This window comes from Fusarium redolens, assembly GCF_020744475.1.
Source record: "Fusarium redolens strain MPI-CAGE-AT-0023 chromosome Unknown BKA55scaffold_12, whole genome shotgun sequence".
Lineage (NCBI taxonomy): Eukaryota > Fungi > Ascomycota > Sordariomycetes > Hypocreales > Nectriaceae > Fusarium > Fusarium redolens.
In genome coordinates this window covers 663,011-676,623 of record NW_025763675.1, presented here as the reverse complement: position 1 = coordinate 676,623, position 13,613 = coordinate 663,011, and the positions used below count along the sequence as shown (strand labels likewise).

Here is a 13,613-nt window from a genome sequence, read left to right as displayed (position 1 = left end):
TTGAGAGTGATGCTCTTGGTTCTTCTATCCCCGGAATGGGGGAGAGGGCCTCAGTATTTGTACTCGTTTGATCGACGATGTTGCACAATATACCGAGACTATGGAACTGCTCTCCATACCGTTCTAGATTTTTGGTGGCGCTGGGGTCTGCCAGATGCGAGTTGGAGTTGGAGATGGCAAGGATGGGTCAAGGGGGGTAGTCTAACGTTAGTCTTAATGTTAGCGTGTTGGTTGAACTTGGAGGAAATGGTGTGCAGAACGGGCAGTCTAGCCTGTCTTGTTTTGCCCCAAAGAGTTTATCTTGAGGCTAATCATTAGACTCATGAAGCCATTGGCTCTTCAACTCCAAGCTACGGTATCATGGTGGGTACAGGATTTTCATGTCCACCTTGGACCTTGGAGCACGGCAGCCTAAGGTCACACTGCAGTAGTGGCCTGCCCCCCCCCTTATCTCGTTCCCGTCTTGGTTCTGCTTGTCTATCTCTCGGCGAGCGCGAGAGGGCTCCGTAGCCGAGAATCGTGTCGACTTTGACCGGGCCGGTCTGGGCTGTAATTATCATGGCTCGTCCTGGTAAAGACATGACAACGGTTGATACGGCGCTTAACTCGCCTGTCGTTTGATGTTAATCTAGATAGCGTATTTAATAAACGAGTCAGCATGGTCAGCAATCGATCAATTTGAGTTGTTTCTTACGTTTCCCTCCCTCAGGATAAGGTTATTCACCAATACTACCCAAAATGTGTCAGATCCTTGTCATGCTGCGATCCTTTGGAATTAACTCACATTGGGTTGTGTTGCATCGTATGTACTGTACCCTTGCCGACGCCCTATTACGAGTCAACCTCTCGGCAGTTTTACGTTGACTTTCACGGGCAGTTGATTACCAGTAAACGCGCTCCTAACGCGGAGTCAATGACCATTTCAACGCCACGTCCGTAACGCTTGTTCAGTGGCCCCGTAAGCACTTTCAGCTTCTTTCGGAAGGTCGACATCATGGCCAATGGCCCTTGTCCCTCTTCGGAAATCCCCTGGTGGTAGTAATCGACTGATGACTTATGTCGTATTACAAGACACATGCTGTCATTGTGAACCAAATGTTCGGGTCGGGTCCAGGACTGCCCAGACCTTGGGATCTGCAGACAAGACTTCGTTTGGGGTGCTGCAGAACTTGGCGATGCGATGCCAATAGATTGCCAAGCACCTTCGAGTCTTCAGCAGCAGACACCAAAGCAAAGCAAAACTTGGAGATGCCTTGGCTTGCTTTGGCTCTCCCCCACATGCTCCAGGGCACCCTCACGCGGCCACGTCTTGTTCCAAGAGGGTGGCAAAGCTCAAGCTAGTCCTCAAGCTAGAAGACTTCCAGACTACCCTCCCCCTACGGTTAGCATGTTCCTGATTGGTCGTGAATAGCCCCTAGCTTCGGTGGTATCAATGAATCTGGAACTGTACCCATGTCCCAACAGCCCTAGGACCAACTACAATTTGGAGACTCTTTCCCCTCTCCCGCTGGCTCTCAGCTGCTGACCGCCAGCCAGGAAAAAGCGCTATCTTTTAGCTGGCCATATCGAATTTTTCTCCCTCATATCATCGGTATCTCCTTGATTGGGCCGCTCATATCAATCGTGGCTTGAAATCTCCTCACGCCGGAATTTCCCCTCATGAAGAAAATGTCAATTCAAGACAAGCTAGCAATGAGGCTCAACTTGCTCAAGAGTCTCGTTACGTTATGTCTTCTTGGCTTTCTGGGGAAAATGGATACGATGCAATGGTCGCCACGAGGCCTCCCCAGATCCAGACACATAATCTGGGGATTCTCCAGACTCTTGAGTCTAGACACTCAACATTTTGATTCCATTACGAAATCGTTTCCGCAGCATCTTGATCCTGTTTCTGGGGTAGAGTCGAACGAGGTTTGAGGGTAATCTCAGTTCTCCCTGGTTCGTTCGGGGAGATCCATAGCACTAACGACTCCAATTATTAGCCTCTCAAACCTAACTTGTTCAAGAAGGTGTTGACACATAAGATGCGGAGAAAATGCTCAATGTTTCCACTGCGGAACCGTCAGCAGAATCTAGACCTCTCTCTCCCCACATCACGTTTGGCAGGGGTAAGCTTCAGTATCACAGGCTCTCCTCGTGTGGAAATTCCACGTGAAGCCATCACATAACATTTGCTGTGCTCAAATGACAATTGCTGCTTTCCATCATCGTCAAGGAACGGTTTGCCCGGTGGCGCTCCTAGTATCCATGCTAACCCCAGGAAACGAGTCGAACCACTAGCTGAGTTCTTATGCCGGCTCTGGCCACTTCAATGTCCACAATGGTATGATTGAGAAGTCGATATTGGTTGGTCTGTTCTGGCTATTTCGTAATGAATTACCTGAAGATTGTCATGGGAGTGAACTCCACGCCGTCCATTTTCGGTGTTGGCAGGCATTCAACATTCCCTCTCTCATACCGCGACAGCCACACAGCGTCCCCGTTAACAGCCTCCAATGCCTCCCGCACTACAACGTTCCGTTCCAAAACGTCCGAAAGTAAGTCAAGAATGTCGTCAAACATTTCTTCGTCAACTTGAACATGCGATACGAGAGCTGTCAGTAGCTCAACTGTACCCTCCCACACTCGCGCTGGTGACGCAAACTTGCCTAAGCTACCTGAAGATGGTGCGACTATTTGCGTTAAAGGCTTGCCGCTTAGACTATCACCATGTCTCAGGGGTATCAGCACTCGGCTATCGTCGCTTTCCTTTCCCCACGTAGTGCCAGCTTCCCCATGGGGTCTGACCCAGCTCGGTGAAGCGGAAGCTTGCTGTTTAACCTTTCGGCACCAATCTCGAAGCCATTCAGCCCAGTCAGTCTTGAACCGAGAGCTAAGGAAGTCCCCCGCAGCAGCGCAGAGCCCAGCAAGCGCGCGGCATGCCTCGACCGCGATATAAGCTTCTGGGTCATGCAGCCTGTCGATCACTACTGGCCAGATTGCGTTAACGAGGGGTAAAAACGCATCTTCATCGGGAGCCAAAGCAGTGGATGCCGTTGTCAGAAGCTCAAGCAAGGATCTTCGCAGTGTCGGTGTCGGGGAGGTGAGATAATGTTGTGTGAGGTTTGCCACTCTCAGCAGAAGCTGGTACGTTGGTGAGTTTGGTGGTTTTTCTGGTTCTGCAGGAGGATCTGCTGCCTCGTTACTATCATCCTCACTCTTTTCCTCCTTCCACGGAATCTTTGGGTGGCCTTTCACTTCTTCTGTTTCCATTTCATCGAGCGCTGCCCGCTGCTTTCGTTTTTCCAAAGTATCCAAGAGTACGGATAGCCCAGGTGCTTTCTTGTGGACTTTTCGATGATCTGGCTTTGAACTCGCCTGATGTTCCAGCAACAACATATCCGAGCGAAGACCCTGATTCACAACCTCCTTGAGCACGATAAAGAGATTCTCGACAAATACTGGATATCCGTGAAAGTTATCCAAAGCTCCGAAGATAGAGTCGATAACATCGTCTAGGTAGGGAACCAATCGAGGACCTGCGAGTCGGATCATCATAGTCAAGACGTTGATCGAGGCAGGCGATATGTCCAGGCTGTTCAGTCTCAATGAAACCGAGTTCACCATGTAGTCCACATTCTGGATGATAAGGTCTGAAACGTTGGCATATCCGCATGAGGCTGCTATACTATTCAATGTGACAATAGCATGCTTTTGCAGGTTGGGATTATTGGAGCCCAAGAACGTTGCGATGGGAAACAGAACATCGATCAGTTCGGGGCGAAATGAATCTCCGGCTCGTTGTGCTGTATAGGCAGTAGCTTCTAGAGCTAGAGCTTCTAGCCGCCAGTCAATAGGTTCTACATCTGTGTGCCGGTCGAGAATTTGTACCGATGTTGTGTAAAGCTCATTGAATATGGTGTCGATGTTCTGGGAGGGGTCGGTTACTGATGACAGGTTCAAGAACATCTCTGCTTCAGCAGATGATTTATGGCTCGCTTTGATAAGTTCAAAGCAAAGCCAAAAAGTAGCGACTTGACTGGTTGAGTTATCAGAATCCTGAACTTGCTCCAACATATTACCAGCAAATCTTGCTTGCTGAGACGATGACCCAAGAAAGATAATGAGTGATGCTATCTCACGACGGAGATTCTTTTGAGATTCGGAGGGGAGCAAGACGGGCTGGTATTGAACATCCCTTTGCTCTGCCGATGCTTCCCCACTATCTATCAGTCGAACGTCCATGTTCTCATTCGTCTCCGAGGTTCTTGATGCTTGCATCAGAGATATAACACTATCTCGGAGCATAATCGTCATAGATTCGTCCAGCGTCGATGATTGTATATGCAAATCTTTAAGGAGCTCAAGACCCTTCAAGACATTTCGTATTACGTCTCGCTTAACATCTTCATCCGCTGATTGCATCAGCCGTGAAAGACTAGACATCCAGTTATATGTCGTCGTTTTGACAATTTTACCGAGTTCAGGGTAGATGTTGACAAGATCTTGTAAACTAGTCTGTGTCAAGGACATCTTGTTCTCAGTTTCCCCAAGCATCATAGCTGTCTCGACAAGTATGTTTGCACAGTTGGACAACGTGTTGTGACATTCATCCAGAATGGTCACGCAAAGCCTGTTGAGGGCATTCCTCACCTCAGCAGATTCATGAGAACGCAGTTTCATAATCGTTGAGAGCGCTTTCTTAACTTGCATGGTGCTTGCCTTGAGCCAAGCTGGAGACAGAACTTTGTTATCCTCGACCCCTTCTTGTTCAGTTTCGGTTTTAGTCAAGATAGACCGCGTCCGTAGATCAGCCAATACACTTGTCAGTACCAGGCTCACTGTCTCAAGACATTTGGCAAGAACAGCGCTCTTATATCGGTTGGGTGAAGATGTGACTTTCGCGAGTAGGGAAACAGTGCCAGGCAGGAAACTAGCCAACGCAGCGGGCTCTTTCACAGTATGGTACACTGCTTGCAGGGCACGTAGTGCTTCCTGTTGAATCTGAGGCGTTGCACCATCGACCACTCCATTTAACATGATAGTCACGCCGTGCCCTAGAGCCGGTATTGACTCTGCCTCCGAGAGCCCCGATGAAGCTGCAGTCGATAGACCAGCTGTGTTAAAGACCGCTGTCAGCCCACGGAAAGCTTCCAGTACTGTCTCCTCAGCAACAGGGCGTGCTGGGGTTGAGCCAGGTGTTCCATCGATAATGAAAGTCAGAAGACTTAGAATCTGTCGCACAAGCTCCGCAGAAAGCTTTGTCTTCCAGCCATGCGTGATGAGAATTGTAAGCGTCTTGATGCAGTTCTCGATCAAAGGCATGGGATATCGATCTATCTGGCGAAAGATATGATGAAGAGGGAAGAAGACATATTCAGATAACTTCTCATCCAGTACTAGCGGGTTTCGTCTGATTTGTTCATTGAGGATCTCTAGAAGACGGCCTGTCTGCTCACCGAGCTCTCGAGAAGAAGCTGGTCCGTCGGCCTCACGGATCGCCAACTGACTTATCTTGACGCAGCATGGTTTAAGCTAATTGAAGTCAGTGTTTGTCTTGAGGTTTGAGAATGACCACTTACTCTTTGGAAGAACTCGGTCCTCTCCTTACTACTGGCTGTTGATTCCATGGTTGATGAAGCAAAGCGCTTCCCGCTTGTCTATTCATGCATATTCTCCACAGCCGAGCCAAGAATTTAACGAACACGAACGCGAGTACGTAATGGCAGTAGGATGCAGCGTGCAGGTCTCGTTGGAGAGGAATGAATATGGCCTATACTAGAGCTGTAAAGCGATGAAGAGATCCTGGTTTGGTGGTTTTATTAGAAGGACAAAATTGGAGTATGGAGGGGTCGGTTGTCAGTAGGACTGGTTTCGCTAGATGAGACCGTGTAAGAGTGCTGAGCTAACACAGTGAAGAATATCGCCAAAAATAAGGGGAAACGATGTATTTGTTAACGTCTCAATCGCTATCTAAATTAGGCTGGCAGTATATCATAACGTCTAGTTTGTGATTCAAAAACTTGCGTTACTGATGATTTACCTCTTAATTGATGACTTCCATATTGGTGTATGCATTCTGCCCCTCTCATTATGCAACTCTCACACTGTGGAGTATACCCACCAGCTATCAAGTTCTCAGGAATCTGATGCCTGCAACCACCATCAGGAAGCTTATACTAAGCGCAAAATCACAATAGATTCTCTTTGTGACCTAAGCCTTCTTTGTGATCTCCGAGTAAGTGTGCAATGATACGACCCCAGTAAGAGCCGAGGAAATAAGCTTATATATACCTCAGCAGACCTCCATCAAAGCTCTCCTCTCTTTCTTCTGAGGAACAAATATCACGACATCCTCTATCATCGCAAGAATTCTCTGCCACAGCTGCCAAAATGGCTCCCTCGGGCCCTTTCCAAGTCACCGTTCATCCTTTTGAGTCCAAGTGTCGAAGCTCGGCCGCCTATGAAATAGGTCTCGCTTCAGCTCCTAATGCCATTGTCTTCATCGGTGGGCTTACAGATGGACCTCACACTATTCCTTATACCCGGCTTCTGGCCCAACGTCTGGAGGAAGCAAAGGAGTTGGGCTTTTCCGTCATTGAATTCCGCATGAGGAGCTCTTTCTCGGGGTTTGGCACTTCGAGCCTCTCCAACGACGTTGAAGACATTTCCGCTTTGGTCAAGTATCTGCGAGGAATTGGCAAGGAAAAGATCGTCCTATTTGGATCCTCAACTGGCTGTCAGGTAACTATGCCCTTGACACCATGGTTTATAGCTCTTCTGACCAATTGCAGGACTGCATCGAGTATGCCAACTACGCCAAGCACAACAACGAACCTGTCGACGGTTTCGTTATGCAAGGTCCGGTATCGGATCGTGAGACACTGGATTTGATCTTCCCGGATCCTCAGCCGAGTCTTGATCTCGCGGCAAAGATGATTTCTGAGGGCAAAGGCGGTGACTGTATGCCTTTTGACATGATTCCTGCCGTTCTGGGAGCTCCCATTTCGGCGTATCGGTTCCAGTCTCTAGCGAGCAAAGGGTGTGTTCAACGGTTTTGCAGCTTCTAAGATTATATATATACTAACTAATGGACAGCGGCGATGATGATTACTTCTCGTCAGACCTACCCGACGAGGTCATTGAAAGGAATTGGTCTCGATTCAATAAGCCAGTGCTAGTCCTGCACTCTGCCGAGGACGAGTTTGTCCCAGAACGCATCGACCAGGCTGCGAGCAACAAGAAGTACAAAGCATTGAACCCAGCCGTCAGTCGGTTATCGGGGCTGATTCCTGGCGCAAGCCATACCGTTGATCAACCCCAGGCGCAGGAGTGGCTTTCCAAGACGGTGATTGAGTGGTTGAAAAAAGAGGTTACTTCTCGTGCCGATTGAGGTTGCTTGGAAAGTCGGTTTGACAATCACGCGAACAAGGAAGAACATGTTGGAGACGAACAGTTGTATAAGCAAGTGGCGTGCTCATGATCTATGAACATGATATAAAGAAAGCATCAAGTATAGGTAGCTGTTTAGTCGTACAAACAACCAAACTTGGATAATCAAACTCTCTACTCCAGGGTAAGATGATCTTGGCTGGGAAGTGATCGTACCTAAAGTCCGTAGACTATCTCCATTTGCTATCAGTAAGCAACCCCACTGAGCAGCTGGAGCTGGTCTAATGCCCAGGATCGCATTGTTAGTGCATGTTTGGGTGTTCGCGTATGCTGGGTTTGCAGCAAAAATTCTGGGGACCAGCTTACCAACCACGACAAGGGCCTGTCAATTCGACGAAATTCTGCCTGTCATACTCTAGACTGGACGGAAGTCGCCCATAGCTTTTTTTTTCTTCTTCAACCTTTTCTTTCAATTCTTCAGCTCTCGCCTGAGGTGACCGGATTCGGGTTTGGGCTTGTTCTGTCCGTTCTGAGACTGTCTCTGTCTCTGTCTCTGTCTTCCGAGCCGTTTCCGATCCTTGCTCCGGTTCACGGCACTTGCTCTGACGTACTACATTGAGCTTCCCGAGCTAACGTTCCAAAATCTTAACCCGTCACCATCATCGTCACCGAGGACGCGCCATCGTCTCTGTCGCCTACGAAACATCCGACGCGTCCCTCTAGCATGAGGTGACTGTCGCGCGAAACTATTTCGATACCTCGAACTCCTTGAGAAGCAACCACTGCAACAATGGCTCTCTACAACGAGCAACAGGTTCTCTTCGAGACGGGCTCGTTCACTGGCTTCCGCCCGCTGCGAGAGCTTGGTGCGAATTATCTCACTACCGGCCCCTTCAAGCAACCTCTGTGTGGAAATTCGGAAGGATGGGGCCCTCTAAGTCCTCATCGCTATGATTTTACACCTTGTTTTATCGACGTCTGGATCTCTGCTGTGTCTGTTTTTGGCCTTTTGTTTGGATCGCTTGCTGTCTGGTGGCTGCTCGCTAAGAAGCAGAAACAAGAGGGACAAACCAAGAATGCGCACTTCTACATCAAGCAGGTAAAGCCCCCTGCACCCTTTTCTACCTTTATTCTGTTCAATTGAGCTGACTTGTTGTCTCAGTCCCTTCTCGCCGTCATCATCGTCGACGTCATTGCTCAGCTTGTCGTTCAAATCGTCTTCATGCCCCATATCTGGTATGGCGATTTCCGAGTGTTAACGACCTTCTTGACCATCCTGTCACTATTTGTCATTTTCGCTATTCAATGGATCGAACATTCGCGTATTCGATATCCCAGCGGCGTCGCCCTATTCTACTGGCTCTTCCTCCTCATCTCCTTCAGTGTCAAGCTCCGATCTCTCATCTCGCAGCAAATCTACAACTCCAACCTACCGTACTTCATTATTTACTGCGTCGGGGTTGGGCTGTCTCTTGTAGAGTTTCTCGTGGAGTGGCTGTGGCCTCGAACTTCTCGCCCAAGTGGATATGAAGCCATTGAGGAAGAGGAAGAATGCCCCGTTGAATACGCCAACGCATTTTCTCAACTCGCCTTCTCCTGGATGACACCAATGATGCAATATGGCTACAAGGTGTACTTGACTGAAGAGGACCTTTGGGCTCTTGCCAAGGATGATCAGACCAAGAACACTGGATCTCGCTTTGACCAAGCTTGGCAGTACGAGTTGGAGCACCACAAGAGTCCTTCGCTGTGGAGAGTTTTGTTCAACGCATATGGCGGCCCTTATTGTGTTGCCGCTATCTTCAAGGTTGCAAATGATGTTGCCCAGTACATTCAGCCCCAACTGCTTCGGCTTCTTATCTCGTTTGTGAAGTCATACGAGGAAGACAATACTCCTCAGCCTATTATCAAGGGCGCTGCTATCGCTTTGGCTATGTTCGCTTGTGCGGTTCTGCAAACCACCATGGTTCATCAGTACTTCCAGCTTGCCTTTGTGACGGGAATGCGTATCAAGGGTGGTTTGTCTTCAGCCATCTACCGCAAGTCTCTACGCCTGTCTAGTGAGGGTAGGGCTTCAAAGAGTACGGGTGACATTGTCAACTACATGGCTGTTGACGGTCAACGTCTGCAGGATCTTACCCAGTTTGCTCAGCAAATTTGGTCCGCACCATTCCAGATTATCATCTGCATGGTTTCCCTGTATAATCTGCTAGGCTGGTCTATGATGGCGGGTGTTGCTGTCATGATTGTTATGATGCCAATTCAAGGATTTGTCGCTCGCATCATGAAAAACATGCAAAAGGAGCAGATGAAGAATAAGGACGCCAGAAGTCGTTTGATCAACGAGATCATTAACAATATGAAGAGCATCAAGCTGTATGCTTGGGGCTCTGCCTTTATGAACAAACTCAATTTCGTCCGAAACGAAAAGGAACTGAAGAACTTGCGAAAGATTGGTGCCACTCAGGCTTTCGCCAACTTCACTTGGACTACTGCGCCTTTCTTCGTGTCGTGTTCGACTTTCACCGTCTTTGTTCTGACTCAGGATAAGCCTCTCACCAGTGACATCGTCTTCCCTGCATTGGCCTTGTTTAACCTTTTGACCTTCCCTCTTGCCATTCTTCCAATGGTCATCACGTCCATCGTTGAAGCCTCTGTCGCCATTGGACGTCTCACCAGCTTCCTTACTGCTGAAGAGCTTCAGCCCGACGCTATCACCATTAAGCCTGCCCCTGAGCAACTTGGTGAGGAGAGCATAATCATCCGTGATGGTACATTCTCTTGGAGCCGTCACGAGAACAAGCCCACCCTCATTGACATTGATTATACCGCTTACAAGGGAGAACTCTCCTGCGTTGTTGGCCGTGTTGGTGCTGGCAAGTCGTCTTTCCTTCAGAGCATTCTCGGTGATATGTGGAAGGTCAATGGTGACGTCGAAGTGCGAGGAACTGTCGCCTATGCATCGCAGCAGACCTGGATCCTCAATGCTACAGTCAAAGAGAACATCATCTTTGGTTATAAATATGATGCTGAGTTTTACGAGAAGACTGTCCAGGCGTGTGCTCTTTTGGACGATTTTGCACAGCTTCCAGATGGAGACGAAACTGTTGTTGGCGAACGCGGTATTTCTCTGAGTGGTGGCCAAAAGGCACGTGTCTCACTGGCTCGTGCAGTCTATGCTCGTGCGGATATCTACCTACTCGATGACGTTCTTTCTGCTGTTGACTCTCACGTTGGCCGTCACATTATCGACAATGTACTCGGGACCCGTGGTCTGCTTGCTTCAAAGACACGCATTCTTGCAACTAATGCCATCGCTGTCCTTCGCCAGGCCAGCTACGTGTCTCTACTCAAGGATGGCCAAATCATTGAACGAGGAACATACAAGGAATTGGTTGCTCAGAAGGGTCTCGTTGCCGAGCTTCTCAAAACAGCCGGACATGAATCTGGTAATGCCAGCAGTGAACCTAGCTCCAGTGCTTCAAGCAGCAAGGCTGCTACAATCATCGAGACAGACTCTGGCCAGGCCAAGGAAGAGCTCGAGGAGGCACAGGAACAAGTCCCCGAGATGGCTCCTATCAAGACCAGTGCTGGGGCCAAGCCCCGCTCGAGCAGTATGGCAACCCTTCGCCGTGCCAGTACTGCAAGCTTCAGAGGTCCACGAGGCAAGCTGACAGACGAGGAAATCGGTGGTTCGTCCAAGACCAAGCAAGCCAAGGAGCACTTAGAGCAAGGCAAGGTCAAGTGGTCTGTCTACGGCGAATACGCCAAGATGAACAACCTTTATGCCGTTGCTCTATACCTCCTCATGCTCATCGCTGCACAGACCGCAGGAATCGGTGGTAATTTCTGGCTTGAGAAGTGGTCCAGAGAAAACCAGGAAAGGCACTCGAACGCTAATGTTGGCAAGTATCTCGGAATCTACTTTGCTTTTGGTATCGGAGCGTCCGCTCTCACCGTCGTTCAGACCCTTGTGCTCTGGATCTTCTGTTCCATCGAGGTTGGTGATTTTCCATGAACATCTCTAGTATAAACACTGACGTAGCAACAGGCATCGAGGAAACTTCATGAGCGCATGGCCAACGCTATCTTCCGCTCCCCCATGTCTTTCTTTGACACAACGCCTGCTGGTCGTATCCTGAACCGTTTCTCGAGGTCAGTATATACTTTGGGAAGATCAAAGGCCGATACTAATCCATTGACAGTGATATTTACCGGGTTGATGAGGTTCTGGCCAGAACTTTCAATATGCTCTTTGTCAATGCTGCCAAGTCAGGCTTCACTTTGGTCGTTATCTCATTCGCCACACCACCATTTGTCGCATTGATCATCCCGCTAGCCCTGACTTACTACTACATCCAGAGATATTACCTCCGAACATCTCGCGAGCTCAAACGGCTCGACAGTGTGAGCCGTAGCCCCATCTACGCACATTTCCAGGAGTCCCTTGGAGGCATTTCAACCATTCGGGCATTCCGACAGCAGCAGCGATTCGAGCTCGAGAACGAATGGCGTGTCGATGCTAATCTCCGTGCTTACTTCCCTTCAATCAGCGCCAACCGCTGGCTCGCTGTTCGCCTTGAGTTTATTGGTGCTGTGGTCATCCTGGCTGCCGCTGGCTTTGCTATCATCGCCGTCACTGGCAACAAGCCCATCCAATCTGGTATCGTCGGCCTTGCTATGTCGTATGCTCTGCAGATTACAACTTCTCTCAATTGGATCGTTCGTCAGACTGTCGAAGTCGAAACCAACATTGTGTCAGTAGAGCGTGTCCTCGAATATGCAGCCCTACCAAGCGAGGCACCTGAGATCATCGCCAAGAACAGACCCCCCGTCTCGTGGCCTGCTAAGGGCGAGGTTGATTTCGTCAACTACAGCACCCGTTACCGTGAGGGTCTGGACCTGGTGCTGAAGAACATCAGCCTTGACATCAAGTCGCACGAGAAGATCGGCGTCGTGGGTCGCACAGGTGCAGGCAAGTCATCTTTGACTCTCGCCTTGTTCCGACTCATCGAACCGGTAACGGGCCATATCGGCATTGATAATATCGATACGTCTTCCATCGGGTTACTCGATCTGCGCCGAAGGCTAGCCATTATCCCTCAAGATGCAGCACTTTTTGAAGGCACTGTTCGGGATAACCTCGATCCTGGCCATGTCCATGATGACACTGAGCTTTGGAGTGTATTGGGTAAGTAAACGACGACATTGCAACCCTACTACACCCATGCACTGCTTAGACAAGCGAATGTTTTGTCAGCATGTTGCGTAACATTTGCTGACGTATTTCCCTATAGAGCACGCACGATTAAAGGACCACGTTTCGAGCATGGATGGTGGGCTGGAGGCCAAGATTAACGAAGGAGGTGAGTTCACGCACGGCAATGCGCTTTCTGTCGGCATTTCTTTGACCGGTCTGCGATTTCCCTCACCGGTCACCCGAGCATCTGGTTCAACATCCATGGCTTCATCTGATGTGGTGTGGCTAAACATCTGGCCCTTGCCGACGATAATGAGCAGTCTCTTTTCTGCAGCCATTTCGAAGACATCGGATGTGCTTAGATGCTCGCCTCGCATGAGGATGAAGTCCCGTGGTCTGCTCTTCTAGGAGCAGCTCCAACAGGGTCCTGGGTATCAGGCTTATTTACATCACAACTTTCACATGTTTGTTCAACTGCTAACATGTTGCCTTGCAGGCTCCAATCTTTCTCAAGGCCAGAGGCAACTCGTTTCGCTCGCTCGCGCAATGCTCACTCCGTCCAACATCCTGGTCTTGGACGAGGCTACCGCTGCAGTCGATGTTGAGACCGATGCTATGCTGCAAAGCACCCTCCGATCACCCCTATTCGCTAACCGCACCATTATCACCGTCGCCCATCGTCTCAATACCATCCTGGACAGCGATCGTGTGGTGGTGCTCGACAAGGGTGAGGTGGTCGAGTTTGATAGTCCGGCCGAGCTTTTCAAGAAGCAAGGTGTATTCTACGGGCTTATGAAGCAGGCTGGGCTGGAAGTTGAATAGACAGACACCTAGTATTGGACCTGTCATAATTGAAATTGTACATAAAAGAACAGCGAAATAAAAGAGGAGGGATTTTTGCATACATCATGAAGCAAAGCAAAGCATGCAATGCAGCATGCACTCACTCTTCCATTGCATCGAGTGGCCAAGAGGCACAGATTCTCCGTGACGATGCATCAACAGCAGGATATCTTGCGAGCCACTCGAAATAGAAGCCTAC

At 49.3% G+C, this 13,613-nt stretch overlaps 3 protein-coding genes across 3 annotated transcripts; 2 read left to right on the top strand and 1 right to left on the bottom strand.

The window, feature by feature from the left end:
• Window positions 1-2,376: 2,376 nt before the first annotated feature.
• On the bottom strand, window positions 2,377-5,609 carry BKA55DRAFT_516806 (armadillo-type protein; the record flags this gene model as incomplete). Its single annotated transcript, XM_046188120.1, has 2 exons — window positions 2,377-5,514; window positions 5,562-5,609. 2 exons carry the CDS (start codon window positions 5,607-5,609, stop codon window positions 2,377-2,379), a joined length of 3,186 nt encoding a protein of 1,061 aa, XP_046046922.1.
• A 763-nt stretch (window positions 5,610-6,372) lies between these two features.
• On the top strand, window positions 6,373-7,372 carry BKA55DRAFT_692592 (uncharacterized protein; the record flags this gene model as incomplete). Its single annotated transcript, XM_046199800.1, has 3 exons — window positions 6,373-6,723; window positions 6,774-7,021; window positions 7,078-7,372. The coding sequence occupies 3 exons, from the start codon at window positions 6,373-6,375 to the stop codon at window positions 7,370-7,372; spliced, it is 894 nt and encodes a 297-aa protein (XP_046046921.1).
• Window positions 7,373-7,987: 615 nt separating this feature from the next.
• On the top strand, window positions 7,988-12,727 carry BKA55DRAFT_94738 (ABC transporter type 1, transmembrane domain-containing protein). The gene is made up of 4 exons (XM_046201694.1): window positions 7,988-8,470; window positions 8,534-11,371; window positions 11,423-11,526; window positions 11,577-12,727. Exons 1-4 carry the CDS (start codon window positions 8,162-8,164, stop codon window positions 12,568-12,570), a joined length of 4,245 nt encoding a protein of 1,414 aa, XP_046046920.1. The 5' UTR covers window positions 7,988-8,161; the 3' UTR covers window positions 12,571-12,727.
• The last annotated feature ends 886 nt before the right edge of the window (window positions 12,728-13,613 follow it).

What these genes read in the sequence shown, in the direction of transcription:
- BKA55DRAFT_94738 (XM_046201694.1), top strand. Translation starts at nt 8,162, where the DNA reads ATGGCTCTCTACAACGAGCAACAGGTTCTCTTCGAGACGGGCTCGTTC. An exon ending in CGCACTTCTACATCAAGCAG is followed by an intron (nt 8,471 to 8,533) that starts GTAAAGCCCCCT and finishes TTGTTGTCTCAG; the next exon opens with TCCCTTCTCGCCGTCATCAT. An exon ending in ATCCTGAACCGTTTCTCGAG is followed by an intron (nt 11,527 to 11,576) that starts GTCAGTATATAC and finishes ATCCATTGACAG; the next exon opens with TGATATTTACCGGGTTGATG.